This window comes from Oncorhynchus clarkii, unplaced genomic scaffold, assembly GCF_045791955.1.
Source record: "Oncorhynchus clarkii lewisi isolate Uvic-CL-2024 unplaced genomic scaffold, UVic_Ocla_1.0 unplaced_contig_10417_pilon_pilon, whole genome shotgun sequence".
NCBI classification, from domain to species: domain Eukaryota; kingdom Metazoa; phylum Chordata; class Actinopteri; order Salmoniformes; family Salmonidae; genus Oncorhynchus; species Oncorhynchus clarkii.
The window spans coordinates 587,249-607,500 of record NW_027257929.1 but is presented as its reverse complement, the minus strand read 5'-3'; the positions used below and the strand labels follow the sequence as shown (position 1 = coordinate 607,500).

The 20,252-nt window shown below is 46.5% G+C and overlaps 1 protein-coding gene across 1 annotated transcript in view; it reads right to left on the bottom strand.

Moving 5' to 3' along the window:
- Nucleotides 1–20,252, bottom strand: part of LOC139393684 (glutamate receptor-interacting protein 1-like) — a gene marked incomplete at its 3' end in the record, with an annotated part of 523,241 nt that overhangs the window by 14,499 nt on the left and 488,490 nt on the right. Inside the window, exon 3 of the mRNA XM_071142027.1 lies at nt 11,750–11,830. Within this exon, the coding sequence (XP_070998128.1) occupies nt 11,750–11,830 (81 nt within the window). The remainder of the gene's footprint in view (nt 1–11,749; nt 11,831–20,252) is intronic.

The window sequence follows — 20,252 nt, the reverse complement described above, 5'->3', positions numbered from 1 at the left end:
TCATATCTAACCACTACAATCTGAGACAGTCTGTCTGGAGGGTCTTCATCAACATAACCAGTCAACTATGGTTCTGTGAACACTGGAGGGTGAATGAATTGTGCATCACACTGTGAAGAGGCACACTGTCTCTCTGTTCCAAAAGCCCACAGACCAGGCTGTGATCTGGTGGGTTATATTCCTGTCTGTGATGCTCAGAATGTGGATAAGCCTCTTAGAATGGAGATGAGTGGTGAGAGATACGATCAAGAGAGAGAAACAAGCCTCTGTCTCTCTCTCCCTCCTCCTCCTCTCCTCCTCCTCTCTCCTCTCTCCTCTTCATCTCTCCTCATCCACTCTCTTCCTCTCTCCTCCTCTCCTCTCCTCTCTCCTTGTCCTCCCTCCTCCTCCTCCTCCTCTCCTTGTCCTCTCTCCTCCTCCTCCTCTCCTCCACTCTCCTCCTCTAATCACCTCCTCCTCCAATCTCAATCTCAATCTCCTCCTCTCCTACACTCTCCTCCTCTAATCACCTCCTCCTCCTCCTCCAATCACCTCCTCCTCCTCCTCTAATTACCTCCTCCTCCTCCTCTAATCACCTCCTCTTCCTCCTCCACTCTCCTCCTCTAATCACCTCCTCCTCCTCCTCCTCTAATCACCTCCTCCTCCTCCTCTAATCACCTCCTCCTCTCCTCCTCTAATCACCTCCTCCTCTGATCCTCTAATCACCTCCTCCTCTCCTCCTCTAATCTCCTCCTCCTCCTCCTCCTCCTCCTCTAATCACCTCCTCCTCCTCTAATCTCCTCCTCCTCCTCCTCTAATCACCTCCTCCTCCTCCTCCTCTAATCACCTCCTCCTCCTCCTCCTCCTCTCCTCTGCCCTTTCCTATGTCCTATCCTCCCTTCCTCTCCCGCGCGTCTCTCACCCCCCCCCCCCCCCCCACCCCCATAGGTCACATCCTCTCCTCTGTGCCCGTTCCTGTCCAGTGTGGTAGTAGGGTTAGAGGACAGTGAGACAAGGGGACTGCGTCAGACAACATGTCCTTCTCCTGCTCAGTCATTTCCCTAGTGAGCAGGCCTGACAGATGGCCCTGAGAACCGCACGCAGCAGGGACACTGTCCAGGACACTTTAAAACCGCGTGATGTAGTGACACCAAGGAACAGAGGACATGAACCCTGTCCTCCTCTGTCCTCCTTTAACTCTCCGTCTACTGTTTAGTTGAGTGATAAACTGGTGTTTGGAGGATACAGCACATTGGCTTGTCGAGGGCCGGCACTCTGTGCCAATATATTATCCTCCAAAACACCGTCTTCCAGGGCATTGTCACTTTTATACAACTGGTTACCTACATGTTCAAATAATCATGGACATTTTTTCATTAATAAAACATTATTTTATTCATGCTACTTCATCCTTCCAGGAGATATAGTCCAGACACACATCTAGGGTTGTTACTAAACTACAAACCCCTGGACACTACAACATGGTTACTACACTACAACATGGTTAAACCCCTAGACACTACAACATGGTTACTACACTACCACATGGTTACTACACTACAACATGGTTACTACACTACCACATGGTTACTACACTACCACATGGTTACTACACTACCACATGGTTACTACACAACAACATGGTTACTACACTACCACATGGTTACTACACTACACCATGGTTACTACACTACCACATGGTTACTACACTACAACATGGTTACTACACTACAACATGGTTACTACACTACAACATGGTTACTACACTACACCATGGTTACTACACTACCACATGGTTACTACACTACAACATGGTTACTACACTACCACATGGTTACTACACTACCACATGGTTACTACACTACCACATGGTTACTACACTACAACATGGTTACTACACTACAGCATGGTTACTACACTACAACATGGTTACTACACTACAACATGGTTACTATACTACAACATGGTTACTACACTACACCATGGTTACTACACTACTACATGGTTACTACACTACAACATGGTTACTACACTACAACATGGTTACTACACTACAACATGGTTACTACACTACCACATGGTTACTACACTACCACATGGTTACTACACTACAAACCACTGGACACTACAACATGGTTACTACACTACCACATGGTTACTACACTACACCATGGTTAATACACTACCACATGGTTACTACACTACAACATGGTTACTACACTACAACATTGTTACTACACTACCACATGGTTACTACACTACAACATGGTAACTACACTACCACATGGTTACTACACTACAACATGGTTACTACACTACAACATGGTTACTACACTACAACATGGTTACTACACTACAACATGGTTACTACACTACACCATGGTTACTACACTACACCATGGTTACTACACTACCACATGGTTACTACACTACAACATGGTTACTACACTACCACATGGTTACTACACTACCACATGGTTACTACACTACCACATGGTTACTACACTACAACATGGTTACTACACTACAACATGGTTACTACACTACAACATGGTTACTACACAACCACATGGTTACTACACTACAAACCCCTAGACACTACAACATGGTTACTACACTACGACATGGTTACTACACTACCACATGGTTACTACACTACAAACCCCTGGACACTACAACATGGTTACTACACTACAACATGGTTACTACACTACAACATGGTTACTACACAAACACATGGTTACTACACTACAAACCCCTAGACACTACAACATGGTTACTACACTACCACATGGTTACTACACTACTACATGGTTACTACACTACAACATGGTTACTACACTACAAACCCCTGGACACTACAACATGGTTACTACACTACAGCATGGTTACTACACTACAGCATGGTTACTACACTACAGCATGGTTACTACACTACAAACCACTGGCCTCAGATCTATCAAAAGTAATGCACTATATAGGGGGCATTTATAGGGGACATATATAGGGGACATATATATGGCACATATATAGGGGACATATATAGGGCACATATATAGGGCACATATATAGGGGACATATATAGGGGGCATATATAGGGGACATATATAAGGGACATATATAGGGCACATATATAGGGCACATATATAGGGCACATATATAGGGCACATATATAGGGGACATATATAGGCGACATATATAAGGGACATATATAGAGGACATATGTAGGGCACATATATAGGGGACATATATAGGCGACATATATAGGGCACATATATATGGCACATATATAAGGGACATATATAGAGGACATATATAGGGCACATATATAGGGGACATATATAGGGGACATATATAGGGGACATATATAGGGGACATATATAGGGCACATATATAAGGGACATATATATAGGACATATATATGGGACATATATAGGGCACATATATAGGGGACATATATAGGGGACATATATAGGGCACATATATAGGGGACATATATAGGGGACATATATAGGGGACATATATAGGGGACATATATAGGGCACATATATAGGGGACATATATAGGACACATATATAGGGGACATATATAGGGGACATATATAGGGCACATATATAGGGCACATATATAGGGGACATATATAGGGGACATATATAGGGGACATATATAGGGCACATATATAGGGCACATATAAGGGACATATATATAGGACATATATATGGGACATATATAGGGGACATATATAGGGGACATATATAGGGCACATATATAGGGGACATATATAGGACACATATATAGGGGACATATATAGGGGACATATATAGGGCACATATATAGGGCACATATATAGGGGACATATATAGGGGACATATATAGGGGTCATATATAGGGGACATATATAGGGGGCAGCGTGCCATTTGAGATGTAGTTCAGGTACAAGCTAGGTGCTGCCAGACAGCCTGTCCTGTCAGTGTCTATCGCCCACTAAGCATATCATTGAAAAAGACCAAGCCATTCTACCCTTTAATTAAATGTTAACTTAGTCATTTGCATATTGATGAGAATGCCAAAGGGGGCTTCAGGATGGAGAAAAGGAGTTTGGTGTTGGGGTAGTCGTGGGGGGCGGGGTATCCGTGCACAGCTGAAGTCATTTCCGTGCTAGCGGGTTTGCGGCTAATCGGAAGCGCTAGCTAGGTGGCTGGCTGAGTTGTGATGGGGAGGGGAAGGAGTGTGTGTGTGTGTGTGTGTGTGTGTGTGTGTGTGTGTGTGTGTGCGTGTGCGAGGGGGACAAAGAGGAAGGAAGAGAGGGGACCCGGGGCCTCGGTTCCCCTTTCTGAAGATTCGCTGCTGTGCCTGGTAATCTGCACTGAACCAAATCAGCCCAGTTTACAACATGCTAGAGTTGATATAAGGTGACCACTGAGCATCAATCAGCCGTAGAGAAAGGCCACTGCCCCTGAAACGGTGATCTCGGACACAAATGATATAGGAGGGACCTTTTCCAACTAATCTCAGCTTCTATGGCTGCCTGAACTTAGAGCCAGCATACCGTATGCCCTGCAGGGTGTTCCTGTCATTGGTGCTCGTCTCTAAGAGATGAGGAGATATTTCTACAGGTTAACATGTGTACCAGAGAGGACGAATGGTTTCTGGGTCTAACAGAGATGTTTTGCTCTCTCTGTTCTCTCTCCTCTGTTCTCTCTTCTCTGTTCTCTGTTCTCTCTTCTCTGTTCTCTCGTCTCTCTTCTCTCTCCTCTCTTCTCTCTTCTCTCTCCTCTCTTCTCTGTTCTCTCTCCTCTCTTCTCTGTTCTCTCTCCTCTCTTCTCTGTTCTCTCTCCTCTCTTCTCTGTTCTCTCTCCTCTCTTCTCTGTTCTCTCTCCTCTGTTATCTCTCTCTCCTCTGTTCTCTCTCTCTCCTCTGTTCTCTCTCTCTCCTCTGTTCTCTCTCTCTCCTCTGTTCTCTCTCTCTCCTCTGTTCTCTCTCTCTCCTCTGTTCGTTCTCACTTCTCTGTTCTCTCTCCTCTGTTCTCTCTCCTCTGTTCTCTCTCCTCTGTTCTCTCTCCTCTGTTCTCTCTCCTCTGTTCTCTCTCCTCTGTTCTCTCTCCTCTGTTCTCACTTCTCTGTTCTCTCTCCTCTGTTCTCTCTCTCTCCTCTGTTCTCTCTCTCTCCTCTGTTCTCTCTTTCTCCTCTGTTCTCTCTCTCTCCTCTGTTCTCTCTCTCTCCTCTGTTCTCTCTCTCTCCTCTGTTCTCTCTCTCTCCTCTGTTCTCTCTCTCTCCTCTGTTCTCTCTCTCTCTCCTCTGTTCTCACTTCTCTGTACTCTCTCCTCTGTTCTCTCTCCTCTGTTCTCTCTCCTCTGTTCTCTCTCCTCTGTCCTCTCTCCTCTGTCCTCTCTCCTCTGTCCTCTCTCTTCTGTCCTCTCTCCTCTGTTTTCTCTCTTTTCAGGATCTGACTGTGTTTACCTCCCATCTCCTGCCTCTCCAACTTCTCCACCTCTCCCACACCTCCCACAGCACCAGAGGGACAGACAGACAGACAGGCAGACTGTCTCACCTCTCTCCCGCCTCTCCCACAGCACCAGAGGGACAGAGAGACAGACTGACTGTCTCACACCTCTCCCACCTCTCCCACAGCACCCGAGCGACAGACAGGTAGGTAGTCACACATTTTTCTCTCTTTCTTGAGTTCTTTCTTTCCCTATCACCCTTGACCTCTCACGATCTCTCTCTCTCTCTCTCTCCCGTCATCTCACTGTGTGTGGGCGAGGAGAGGATGAAGTCATCTGTGCAAACAACTATATTTGAATCAACAAGTGCTTCAGAAATTCAAGACAAGATTTGCAGAATGCATTAAGTCTGTTAGGAGAAAGAGAGAGAAAGAGTGAAAGAGTGTTTCAGAGTTGGTTCATGCATTTACTGTCTGTTTAAAAACCACGTAGTCGTTGACACCTTCTATCTGTCGTCTCGTAAAATGGCTCCCGGATGCTCATAACCTCTCTGAGTTATCATTTCCTATAACTCTGGTTTCATCAAAACAAATAAAACAGGAACTAGCTCTAAAACACAAACCCCATGACTCTAACCTGGGGCGGCAGGGTAGCCTAGTGGTTAGAGCGTTGGACTAAACAGGAACTAGCTATAAAACACAAACCCCATAACTCTAACCTGGGGCGGCAGGGTAGCCTAGTGGTTAGAGCGTTGGACTAAACAGGAACTAGCTCTAAAACACAAACCCCATAACTCTAACCTGGGGCGGCAGGGTAGCCTAGTGGTTAGAGCGTTGGACTAAACAGGAACTAGCTCTAAAACACAAACCCCATAACTCTAACCTGGGGCGGCAGGGTAGCCTAGTGGTTAGAGCGTTGGACTAAACAGGAACTAGCTATAAAACACAAACACCATGATTCTAACCTGGGGCGGCAGGGTAGCCTAGTGGTTAGAGCGTTGGACTAAACAGGAACTAGCTATAAAACACAAACCCCATAACTCTAACCTGGGGCGGCAGGGTAGCCTAGTGGTTAGAGCGTTGGACTAAACAGGAACTAGCTATAAAACACAAACCCCATAACTCTAACCTGGGGCGGCAGGGTAGCCTAGTGGTTAGAGCGTTGGACTAAACAGGAACTAGCTATAAAACACAAACCCCATGACTCTAACCTGGGGCGGCAGGGTAGCCTAGTGGTTAGAGCGTTGGACTAAACAGGAACTAGCTCTAAAACACAAACCCCATGACTCTAACCTGGGGCGGCAGGGTAGCCTAGTGGTTAGAGCGTTGGACTAAACAGGAACTAGCTATAAAACACAAACCCCATAACTCTAACCTGGGGCGGCAGGGTAGCCTAGTGGTTAGAGCGTTGGACTAAACAGGAACTAGCTATAAAACACAAACCCCATAACTCTAACCTGGGGTGGCAGGGTAGCCTAGTGGTTAGAGCGTTGGACTAAACAGGAACTAGCTATAAAACACAAACCCCATGACTCTAACCTGGGGCGGCAGGGTAGCCTAGTGGTTAGAGCGTTGGACTAAACAGGAACTAGCTATAAAACACAAACCCCATGACTCTAACCTGGGGCGGCAGGGTAGCCTAGTGGTTAGAGCGTTGGACTAAACAGGAACTAGCTATAAAACACAAACCCCATAACTCTAACCTGGGGCGGCAGGGTAGCCTAGTGGTTAGAGCGTTGGACTAAACAGGAACTAGCTATAAAACACAAACCCCATAACTCTAACCTGGGGCGGCAGGGTAGCCTAGTGGTTAGAGCGTTGGACTAAACAGGAACTAGCTATAAAACACAAACACCATGACTCTAACCTGGGGCGGCAGGGTAGACTAGTGGTTAGAGCGTTGGACTAAACAGGAACTAGCTATAAAACACAAACCCCATAACTCTAACCTGGGGCGGCAGGGTAGCCTAGTGGTTAGAGCGTTGGACTAAACAGGAACTAGCTCTAAAACACAAACCCCATGACTCTAACCTGGGGCGGCAGGGTAGCCTAGTGGTTAGAGCGTTGGACTAAACAGGAACTAGCTCTAAAACACAAACCCCATAACTCTAACCTGGGGCGGCAGGGTAGCCTAGTGGTTAGAGCGTTGGACTAAACAGGAACTAGCTATAAAACACAAACACCATGATTCTAACCTGGGGCGGCAGGGTAGCCTAGTGGTTAGAGCGTTGGACTAAACAGGAACTAGCTATAAAACACAAACCCCATAACTCTAACCTGATAAGTACATCACATCTATATAACAGGTCAAATGGAATCAATAAGTACCAAAGAGGAAACAGTCCCCTGAACCAACGGAGGAGTGTATTGAAACAGTCCCTTGAACCAACGGAGGGGGGTATTGAAACAGTCCCCTGAACCAACGGAGGAGGGTATTGAAACAGTCCCCTGAACCAACGGAGGGGGGTATTGAAACAGTCCCCTGAACCAACGGAGGAGGGTATTGAAACAGTCCCCTGAACCAACGGAGGAGGGTATTGAAACAGTCCCCTGAACCAACGGAGGGGGGTATTGAAACAGTCCCCTGAACCAACGGAGGAGGGTATTGAAACAGTCCCCTGAACCAACGGAGGAGGGTATTGAAACAGTCCCCTGAACCAACGGAGGGTATTGAAACAGTCCCCTGAACCAACGGAGGGTATTGAAACAGTCCCCTGAACCAACGGAGGGTATTGAAACAGTCCCCTGAACCAACGGAGGGTATTGAAACAGTCCCCTGAACCAACGGAGTGTATTGAAACAGTCCCCTGAACCAACGGAGGGTATTGAAACAGTCCCCTGAACCAACGGAGGAGGGTATTGAAACAGTCCCCTGAACCAACGGAGGAGGGTATTGAAACAGTCCCCTGAACCAACGGAGGAGGGTATTGAAACAGTCCCCTGAACCAACAGAGGGTATTGATACAGTCCCCTGAACCAACGGAGGGTATTGATACAGTCCCCTGAACCAACGGAGGGTATTGAAACAGTCCCCTGAACCAACGGAGGGTATTGAAACAGTCCCCTGAACCAACGGAGGAGGGTATTGAAACAGTCCCCTGAACCAACAGAGGGTATTGATACAGTCCCCTGAACCAACGGAGGGTATTGATACAGTCCCCTGAACCAACAGAGGGTATTGAAACAGTCCCCTGAACCAACGGAGGGTATTGAAACAGTCCCCTGAACCAACAGAGGGTATTGATACAGTCCCCTGAACCAACCAACCGAAGTGAAATGGCTAGCTAGTTAGCACGCGCTAATAGCATTTCAAACGTCACTTTGAGCCTTCTAGTAGTTGTTCCACATGGGTAATGCTGCTTCGATGGTGGCTGTTGTCGTTATGTTGCTGGTTCGAGCCCAGGGAGGAGCGAGGAGAGGGACGGAAGCTATACTGTTACACTGGCAATACTAAAGTGCCTATAAGAACACCCAATAGTCAAAGGTTAATGAAATACAAATGGTAGGGAGAGAAATAGTCCTATAATTCCTATAATAACTACAACCTAAAACTTCTTACCTCGGAATATTGAAGACTCATGTTAAAAGGAACCACCAGCTTTCATATGTTCTCATGTTCTGAGCAAGGAACTGAAACGTTAGCTTTCTTACATGGCACATATTGCACTTTTACTTTCTTCTCCATCACTTTGTTTTTGCATTATTTAAACCAAATTGGACATGTTTCATTATTTACTTGAGGCTAAATAGATTTTATTGATTTATTATATTAAGTTAAAATAAGTGTTCATTCAGTATTGTTGTAATTGTCATTATTACAAATACATAAATAAAAAATCGGCATCGGCTTTTTTGGTCCTCCAATAATCTGTATCTGTCACGCCCTGACCATAGTTTACTTTGTATTTTCTATGTTTTGATTGGTCAGGGTGTGATCTGAGTGGGCATTCTATGTTACATGTCTAGTTTGTCCAGTTCTATGTTCGGCCTGATATGGTTCTCAATCAGAGGCAGGTGTTCGTCATTGTCTCTGATTGGGAACCATATTTAGGTAGCCTGGGTTTCACTGTGTGTTGGTGGGTGATTGTTCCTGTCTATGTGTTTTTTCACCAGATAGGCTGTTTAGGGTTTCGTTACGTTGTGTTTTGTAGTATTGTATTGGAGATTCGTGTTTCGTATTATTAATAAACATGGATCGTAAACCACACGCTGCATTTTGGTCCGACTCTCCTTCCTATGAAGACGAAACTCGTTACAGTATCGGCGTTGAGAAATCATAATCGGTCGACCTCTAGTGGATAATATAGTAATACTGTTGCTACAGCCTCTCTCTCTCTCTCTCTCTCTCTCTCTCTCTCTATTCAAATTCCTACTTTCACTAACCTCCAACCCAAAACCTAACCCTAACCATAATTGCAACCCTAAATCTAACCCGTACCCTAAAATCATATTTTCTATAACCCCTAACCCTAAGCATTGCAGGTATCCCAACCTTAACCCGTAACTCCTAACCCTAATTCTAACCTAAAACTTAACCCTAAACTTAACCCCTAAGCTTTAAATAGCCTTTGTCTAATGAGGGATAATTTTGATTATCCTTGTGGATAGAAGACCCCCCACCCCCCCACACTCCCCCTTCTTTAACATCACAGATTACAGAGCACGACCAGCCTGACCTCTTGTTGCTAGAGCGATCAGACTGACCTCTTGTTGCTATAGCGACCATACTGACCTCAGAGCTGATTACTTCAGGAGATGGTTATGATGCCCTTAGTGCCTCCAGACGAAAGATTACAGACAGAGACTGGTTAAAAAAAAAACATAATCACTATCTCCCCCTTTAACAAAAAACATAATCGCTATCTCCCTCTTTTTCAAACAGATCCAAACATCGCTATTCATCCCCCAGTCTGTCCCTGACTAAACTCTCTCTCTGAAGCCAATGAGGCCAGTGTGTATAATAGCAGCGTGGCTCTGAATCGGCAGTGAAGGATATCACTTTTATCTCGCTCTAGAGCTGAGCCTGGCGTTGTTGTTGTTGTTGTTGTTGTTGACAGAACAGCTTGTTAATAACTCTCAGACGAGGCCAGGAGACGCAACACATGCCCAGTAATCTGTTGCTCAGAGAGTTGGCTCCCAGCGATACAACACATTCTGATAGAGCTCACTGAGTCCATGAGATACAACACATTCTGATAGAGCTCACTGAGTCCATGAGATACAACACATTCTGATAGAGCTCACTGAGTCCACGAGATACAACACATTCTGATAGAGCTCACTGAGTCCATGAGATACAACACATTCTAATAGAGCTCACTGAGTCCACGAGATACAACACATTCTGATAGAGCTCACTGAGTCCATGAGATACAACACATTCTGATAGAGCTCACTGAGTCCACGAGATACAACACATTCTAATCGAGCTCACTGAGTCCACGAGATACAACACATTCTGATAGAGCTCACTGAGTCCACGAGATACAACACATTCTGATAGAGCTCACTGAGTCCACGAGATACAACACATTCTAATAGAGCTCACTGAGTCCACGAGATACAACACATTCTAATAGAGCTCACTGAGTCCACGAGATAACAACACATTCTAATAGAGCTCACTGAGTCCACGAGATAACAACACATTCTAATAGAGCTCACTGAGTCCACGAGATACAACACATTATAATAGAGCTCACTGAGTCCACGAGATACAACACATTCTAATAGAGCTCACTGAGTCCACGAGATAACAACACATTCTGATAGAGCTCACTGAGTCCACGAGATAACAACACATTCTAATAGAGCTCACTGAGTCCACGAGATACAACACATTCTGATAGAGCTCACTGAGTCCACGAGATAACAACACATTCTGATAGAGCTCACTGAGTCTGTGTAAAAGTGTTCAATATATTCAGATCAAGACATTTAGAGCATGTTTGTAAAGGTTGTCTATTGTTGAAGCACAGACCGTTTCTTTCAGAGGCAAAGAGAGACATTTACGGGTGTGAAGGGGCAGAGGGTCGGGTGAGGTAAGGACAGGTACAGGCAGGTAAGAGATCACAACATATTGAAGTGTGCATTGAACTGCTTAGTGTGCCCTAGGAAAGGACTGGTGAGGGGAGGGGTTAATCTAGCTCATTGGGAGGTGTGGGTTAGGTAGTAGGTGGGAGGTATTAGGTGACTAGTGTCCAATCAGGTAAGGGGTGATGGGTCGATCACGTTTGGGGACAATCAGGTTAGGGTTCATAGGTGAGATAATAAAAGTCCAGGCTCAGTGAGGGGTCAGAGGTCAGGGTCACAGGTTATGTATCCTTACCTGGGATACTCTGCCTCCTGATGGCCAGCGCTCCATCCGGTGACCTGGAGGGGTTGGAGTGCTTTGTGTAAGGCCCCTCATCTGGAGAACAACAAGGAAGGGAAAGACACTGTCAGCAACTGAGTTGGGATGGCTACTGTAGCACTCACAACCACACAGTCAACAACCCCCTCACCAGGACCAAGGAGTCAGATAGCACTCACAACCACACAGTCAACAACCCCCTCACCAGGACCAAGGAGTCAGATAGCACTACTCACAGTCAACAACCCCCTCACCAGGACCAAGGAGTCAGATAGCACTCACAACCACACAGTCAACAACCCCCTCACCAGGACCAAGGGGTCAGATAGCACTACTCACAGTCAACAACCCTCTCACCAGGACCAAGGAGGCAGATAGCACTCACAACCACACAGTCAACAACCCTCTCACCAGGACCAAGGAGTCAGATAGCACTCACAACCACACAGTCAACAACCCTCTCACCAGGACCAAGGAGTCAGATAGCACTACTCACAGTCAACAACCCTCTCACCAGGACCAAGGAGGCAGATAGCACTCACAACCACACAGTCAACAACCCTCTCACCAGGACCAAGGAGTCAGATAGCACTACTCACAGTCAACAACCCCCTCACCAGGACCAAGGAGTCAGATAGCACTACTCACAGTCAACAACCCCCTCACCAAGACCAAGGAGACAAATAGCACTCACAACCACCACAACATCCCTTGATAGGACTCAAACAAGACATTGAGAGGATAACGACAAGGAAGTGAATCCAAGCGTCCAACACAACAGACACACATCCAACACCACATCAGTCCTGCGACAGCACTCACAAACACAGAGTACATGATGAAGAGTACACCGCTCCGGCCTTGAGCTCCAGTAGAGAAGCCGATATCGTCATAGTTCTCATAATTCTCTGAGATAACGTTAAATACGAAGACTAAATTACTGTTATTTGAAAAGTAAATGACTGAAATTAGTATAAATATATATACTGTATATATACACCGGACAATTTATTAACCCATCTAGTACCGGGTCGGACCCTCCTTGGCTTCCAGAACAGCCTGAATTCTTTGGGGCATGGATTCTACAAGTCGGGAAACGTTCTAAGCGGACGTGCAGTTGCTGTAGATACCACCTCCACCATCCTGTCCCGTTGACACCAGGCAGGATGGGACCCTGGACTCGTGCTGCTTACGCCAAACCCTGACTCTACCATCAGCAGGACTTAACAGGAACCGCGATTCGTCGGTCCAGGAGATGTTTTTATATGCCTTGATAGTCCAGTGTTGGTGATGGCCCGACCACTGGAGCAGCTTCTTCTTGTTTTTAGCTGATAGGAACCCAGGGTGGTCGTCTGCTGCAATAGCCAATCCGTGACAAGGACCGACACGTTGTGAGTTCTGAGCCGTTATTTTCCACCCATCTAGTACAGAGTCAAACCCCCCTTTGCCTCCAGAACAGCCTGAATTCTTTAGGGCACTGAAACATTGCTCAAATTGGTGTTTTTCCACTCTTCAATTGTCCAGTGTTGGTGATGGCCTGCCCAATGGAGCAGCTTCTTCAGGTTTTTAGCTGATAGGAACCCAGGGTGGTCGTCTGCTGCAATAGCCAATCCGTGACAAGGACCGACACGTTGTGAGTTCTGAGCCGTTATTTTCCACCCATCTAGTACAGAGTCAAACCCCCCTTTGCCTCCAGAACAGCCTGAATTCTTCAGGGCACTGAAACATTGCTCAAATTGGTGTTTTTCCACTCTTCAATTGTCCAGTGTTGGTGATGGCCTGCCCAATGGAGCAGCTTCTTCAGGTTTTTAGCTGATAGGAACCCAGGGTGATCGTCTGCTGCAATAGCCAATCCGTGACAAGGACCGACGAGAGATGTCCTTCTGCGCACCACTGTTGTACTACTTCGTTGTTTTGTGGTCCGCCTGTTAGCTTGCACGGTTCTTGTAATTCTTCTTGGACATCTCATCAACGAGCTGTTCCCACCCACAGGACTGCCGCTGACTGGATGTTTTTGTTTGTCGCACCGTTCTCTGTAAACCCTAGACAATGTTGTGCGTGAAAAGCCCAGGAGGCCGTTTCTGAGATACTGGAACAGGTGCGTCTGACACTGATGATCATACAAAACTCAAGGTCGCTCAGGTCACTCATTTTTGCTCATTATAACGTAAAACAGTAACTGAATGCCTCGATGCCTGTCTACCTGCTGTATATATAGCAAGCCACAGCCACTTGACTCACTGTCTGAAGGAGCATCAATTTTCATGAACTGGGTGGTGTACTTAATAAACTGTCTGTTGCGTGTGTAAATTATATATATATGAAAAGGTTTTATATATATATATATATATATATATACTGTGCATTCGGGAAAGTATTCAGACCACTTTAATTTTTCCAAATGTTGTTACGTTACAGCCTGTGATATTTCATTTTTTAAAACTTTTTCAGGTTGAATGGGGAGCGTTGCTGCACAGCTATTTTCAGGTCTCTAGAGATGTCCGATCGGGATCAAGTCTGGGTTCTGGCTGGGCCACTCAAGGACATTCAGAGACTTGTCCCCAAGCCACTCCTGTGTTAGTGTAATTGTGCTGTTGGAAGGTGAACCTTCACCCCTGTCTGAGGTCCTGACCTCTCTGGAGCAGGTTTTCATCAAGGATCTCTCTGTACTTTTCTCGGTTCATCTTCCCCTCAATCCTGACTAGTCTCCCAGTCCCTGCGGCTGAAAAACATCCCCACAGCATTATGCTGCCACCACTATGCTTCACCGTAGGGATGGTGCCAGGTTTCCTCCAGACGTGACCCTTGGCATTCAGACGAAAGAGTTCAATCTTGGTTTTATCAGACCAGAGAATCTTGTTTCTCATGGTCTGAGAGTCCTTTAGGTGCCTTTTCCAAGCAGGCTGTCATGTGCATTTTACTGAGGAGTGGCTTCTATCTGGCCACTACCATAAATCCTTGATTGGTGGAGTGCTGTACAGATGGTTGTACTTCTGGGAGGTTCTCCCATCTCCACAGAGGAACTCTGTCAGAGTGACCATTGGGGTTCTTGGTCACCTCCCTGACCAAGGCCCTTCTCCCCCGATTGCTCAGATTGGCTGGGCGGCCAGCTCTAGGAAGTGTCTTGGTGGTTCCACACTTTTTCCATTTAAGAATGATGGAGGCCACTGTGTTCTCGGGGAACTTCAATACTGCAGAAATGTTTTGGTACCTTTCCACAGATCTGTGCCTCGACACAATCCTGCCTCGGAGCTCTACAGACAACTCCTTCGACCTCATGGCTTGGTTTTTGCTCTGAAATGCACTGTCATCTGTAGGACCTTTATATAGACAGGTGTGTGCCTTTCCAGATCATGTCCAATCAATTGAATTTACCACAGGTGGACTCCAATCAAGTTGTAGAAACAACTCAAGGATGATCAACGGAAACATGATGGAAAGGGTCTGAACACGCATGTACATCTTTTTTTGTATATAAATTAGCAAACATAAAAAAAAAAAAAAAATGTCTAGGTTGATGAGGAATTTAGTTGATTTATTCCATTTTAAAATAAGGCTGTAACGTAACAACGTGGTGAACAAGGGCAGGAGTCTGAATACTTTCTGAATGCTCTGTAGACTGAATATGCTTCACCGTCTTCACTGTCAGCAGGTAGACGTTTCTCCTTGGCGGCTCGGTGTCGGAGCGGCTCCTGGACGACCCAACCTGTCAACGCCGGCATAACAACTTGGACATGTTGAAATGTTCAGGTGAAAGACAACGCTCAATCAAACCACTGGCATCCCTTCATCTCAGTGTGTCAGTCAGCACACAGAGGAACCCCCTTCCCTCTCCTAGTACAGAGACAACAGACAGTTATCGGCTCCACTGCTGAAATAACCATCTGACGGCAGCATGAACAGAACCAGGAGTCTCAGGAACACAACACCAGTAGTCTCTGACAGGACCAGGAACACAACACCAGTAGTCTCTGACAGGACCAGGAACACAACACCAGTAGTCTCTGACAGGACCAGGAACACAACACCAGTAGTCTCTGACAGGACATGGAAGACAACACCAGTAGTCTCTGACAGGACCAGGAACACAACACCAGTAGTCTCTGACAGGGAGTCAACACCAGTAGTCTCTGACAGGACCAGGAAGACAACACCAGTAGTCTCTGACAGGACCAGGAAGACAACACCAGTAGTCTCTGACTGGACCAGGAAGACAACACCAGTAGTCTCTGACAGGACCAGGAAGACAACAACAGTAGTAGTCTCTGACAGGACCAGGAAGACAACCACAGTAGTCTCTGACAGGACCAGGAAGACAACACCAGTAGTCTCTGACAGGACCAGGAAGACAACACCAGTAGTCTCTGACAGGACCAGGAAGACAACACCAGTAGTCTCTGACAGGACCAGGAAGACAACACCAGTAGTCTCTGACAGGAAGTCAACAACAGTAGTCTCTGACAGGACCAGGAACACAACACCAGTAGTCTCTGACAGGACCAGGAAGACAACAACAGTAGTCTCTGACAGGAAGCCAACAGTAGTAGTGTCTGACAGGAAGACAACAGTAGTAGTCTCTGACAGGACCAGGAAGACAACAGTAGTAGTGTCTGACAGGAAGACAACAGTAGTAGTCTCTGACAGGAAGACAACAGTAGTAGTGTCTGACAGGAAGACAACAGTAGTAGTCTCTGACAGGAAGCCAACAGTAGTAGTCTCTGACAGGACCAGGAAGACAACAACAGTAGTAGTCTTTGACAGGAAGACAACAACAACAGTAGTAGTCTCTGACAGGAAGACAACAACAACAGTAGTAGTCTCTGACAGGAAGACAACAACAACAGTAGTAGTCTCTGACAGGAAGACAACAACAACAGTAGTCTCTGACAGGAAGACAACAGCAGTAGTAGTGCCTGACAGGAAGACAACAACAGTAGTAGTGTCTGACAGGAAGACAACAGCAGTAGTAGTGCCTGACAGGAAGACAACAACAGCAGTAGTCTCTGACAGGAAGACAACAACAACAGTAGTAGTCTCTGACAGGAAGACAACAGCAGTAGTGCCTGACAGGACCAGGAAGACAACAGCAGTAGTAGTGCCTGACAGGAAGACAACAACAGTAGTAGTGTCTGACAGGAAGACAACAGCAGTAGTAGTGTCTGACAGGAAGACAACAGCAGTAGTGCCTGACAGGACTAGGAAGAGAATACCTTTGTCCTCCCCACAAAGACCTCCTGTCTTAGGGCTCCAGATGAGTGCTTGTCTCAGCATCCTCAATTTCTGCAGTACATTAGGCTTTGTGGAATGCATGGAGGGGGGTCAGGGATTACTGGGATGTCATGTGAAGACAGAGGGGGGTGGGGCTATCATCACTGAACAGCAGCCACTGCTTATGAACCCCAGCCATACACACACACACACACACACACACACACACACACACACACACACACACACACACACACACAAACTAATGCAACCAATGTCACTCATTACCACAATCATGCATACACATTATACACCACGCACACACACTGTCAATATGAATTCACACATTTGATATTCTCTCCTCTTTCTCGCTCTCGCTGCGTTCATGATGAGCTTTAAGTGCCAGAAACAGGAAGTGTTAAATGAGGAAAAGACAGAATGATCATTCATAGGACACTTGGCTCATTGTGCTGAGTGAGACTCTAGAACACTTGGTATTCTGCTCATTGTGCTGAGTGAGACTCTAGAACACTCTGTATTCTGCTCATTGTGCTGAGTGAGACTCTAGAACACTCTGTATTCTGCTCATTGTGCTGAGTGAGAATCTAGAACAATCGGTATTCTGCTCATTGTGCTGAGTGAGAATCTGGAACAATCGGTATTCTGCTCATTGTGCTGAGTGAGACTCTAGAACACTTGGTATTCTGCTCATTGTGCTGAGTGAGACTCTAGAACACTTGGTATTCTGCTCATTGTGCTGAGTGAGACTATAGAACACTTGGTATTCTGCTCATTGTGCTGAGTGAGACTCTAGAACACTTGGTATTCTGCTCATTGTGCTGAGTGAGACTCACAGTGGGACCTGCTGCTAACTGGATCAGCAGGGACTCTCTCTCTCTCTCTCTCTCTCTCTCCCTTTCCCTCCCCCCCTCTCTTTCTCTCTCTGTTCCTCTCCCTCGTCTCTTTCTCTCTCTCTGTTCCTCTCCCTCGTCTCTTTCTCTCTCTCTGTTCCTCTCCCTCGTCTCTTTCTCTCCCTTCCCCCCCTCCCTTCTCTCTCTCTGTTCCTCTCCCTCGTCTCTTTCTCTCTCTCTGTTCCTCTCCCTCGTCTCTTTCTCTCCCTCATCTCTTTCTCTCTCTCTCTGTTCCTCTCCCTCGTCTCTTTCTCTCCCTCATCTCTTTATCTCTCTCTGTTCCTCTCCCTCGTCTCTTTCTCTCCCTCTGTTCCTCTCCCTCGTCTCTTTCTCTCTCTCTGTTCCTCTCCCTCGTCTCTCTCTCTCTCTCTCTGTTCCTCTCCCTCGTCTCTCTCTCTCCCTCGTCTCTTTCTCTCTCTCTGTTCCTCTCCCTTGTCTCTCTCTCCCTCGTCTCTTTCTCCCTCTCTGTTCCTCTCCCTCGTCTCTCTCTCTCCCTCGTCTCTTTCTCTCTCCCTGTTCCTCTCCCTCGTCTCTTTCTCTCTCTCTGTTCCTCTCCCTCGTCTCTTTCTCTCTGTTCCTCTCCCTCGTCTCTCTCTCTCCCTCGTCTCTTTCTCACTCTCTGTTCCTCTCCCTCGTCTCTCTCTCTCCCTCCCTCCTCTCTCCCTCCCTCCTGTCCATCAGATCAATAAGACCCAGCTACCCTGTCTACCGCTCTATTAAAGCCCTCTCCTAGAGCTATGGATTTGTATTACACTACCCTGTGGAGATGATTGTGTGTGTGTGTGTGTGTGTGTGTGTGTGTGTGTGTGTGTGTGTGTGTGTAAGGGGTGGGGATTACTAGGGACATCTCGATATGATATTATCACAATACTTAGGTGCCAATACATTAAAGGCTTTTTGTAGTCACTGTGTGTTCCACTGTGTGTTGTGTCTTCTCTGTGTGTCTGGGCAGTCACTTTGTGTTCCACTGTGTGTTGTGTCTTCTCTGTGTGTCTGGGCAGTTACTGTGTGTTCCACTGTGTGTTGTGTCTTCTCTGTGTGTCTGAGCAGTCACTGTGTGTTCCACTGTGTGTTGTGTCTTCTCTGTGTGTCTGGGCAGTTACTGTGTGTTCCACTGTGTGTTGTGTCTTCTCTGTGTGTCTGGGCAGTCACTCTGTGTTCCACTGTGTGTTGTGTCTTCTCTGTGTGTCTGAGCAGTCACTGTGTGTTCCACTGTGTGTTGTGTCTTCTCTGTGTGTCTGGGCAGTTACTGTGTGTTCCACTGTGTGTTGTGTCTTCTCTGTGTGTCTGAGCAGTCACTGTGTGTTCCACTGTGTGTTGTGTCTTCTCTGTGTGTCTGGGCAGTTACTGTGTGTTCCACTGTGTGTTGTCTGTCCTTCAGTTAGAAGGTCTGTCTGTGTGTCTAGGCAGTCACTGTGTGTTGTGTCTTCTCTGTGTGTCTGGGCAGTCACTGTGTGTTCCACTGTGTGTTGTCTGTGCGTCAGTTAGAAGATCTGTCTGTGTGTCTGGGCAGTCACTGTGTGTTCCACTGTGTGTTGTGTCTTCTCTGTGTGTCTGGGCAGTCACTGTGTGTTCCACTGTGTATTGTGTCTTCTCTGTGTGTCAGGGCAGTCACTGTGTGTTCCACTGTGTGTTGTCTGTCCTTCAGTCAGAAGGTCTGTCTGTGTGTCTGGGCAGTCACTGTGTGTTGTCTGTCCTTCAGTTAGAAGGTCTGTCTGTGTGTCTGGGCAGTCACTGTGTGTTCCACTGTGTGTTGTCTGTGCTTCAGTCAGAAGATCTGTCTGTGTGTCTGGGCAGTCACTGTGTGTTCCACTGTGTGTTGTCTGTCCTTCAGTTAGAAGGTCTGTCTGTGTGTCTGGGCAGTCACTGTGTGTTCCACTGTGTGTTGTGTCTTCTCTGTGTGTCTGGGCAGTCACTGTGTGTTGTCTGTGCGTCAGTTAGAAGGTCTGTCTGTGTGTCTGGGCAGTCACTGTGTGTTGTGTCTTCTCTGTGTGTCTGGGCAGTCACTGTGTGTTGTCTGTCCATCAGTTAGAAGGTCTGTCTGTGTGTCTGGGGAGTGAGAGGGTTTGGTAAAGAGTTGGCACAACTCTGGCTCGTAATTACAAGCTGTAGATTGTATTAGACTTTTAAGTTAAAACAGGACATTTGCATGTGATGTTGAGCGTAGAAGTGATCATTTGAAACAGGTCCAATATACTCGATTTAAAGTTATTTGGCATCTTTAGTTAGTTATGATACAAACCCCCATGATCCAACTACAGGCTAATGATGATTTGAGAAAATCACAACAACAAAAAAATCTTGCTCTCTGTTCCTTGCCTCAGGCTGCACACGCTGGTTTCTCTCATCAATATGTTCAC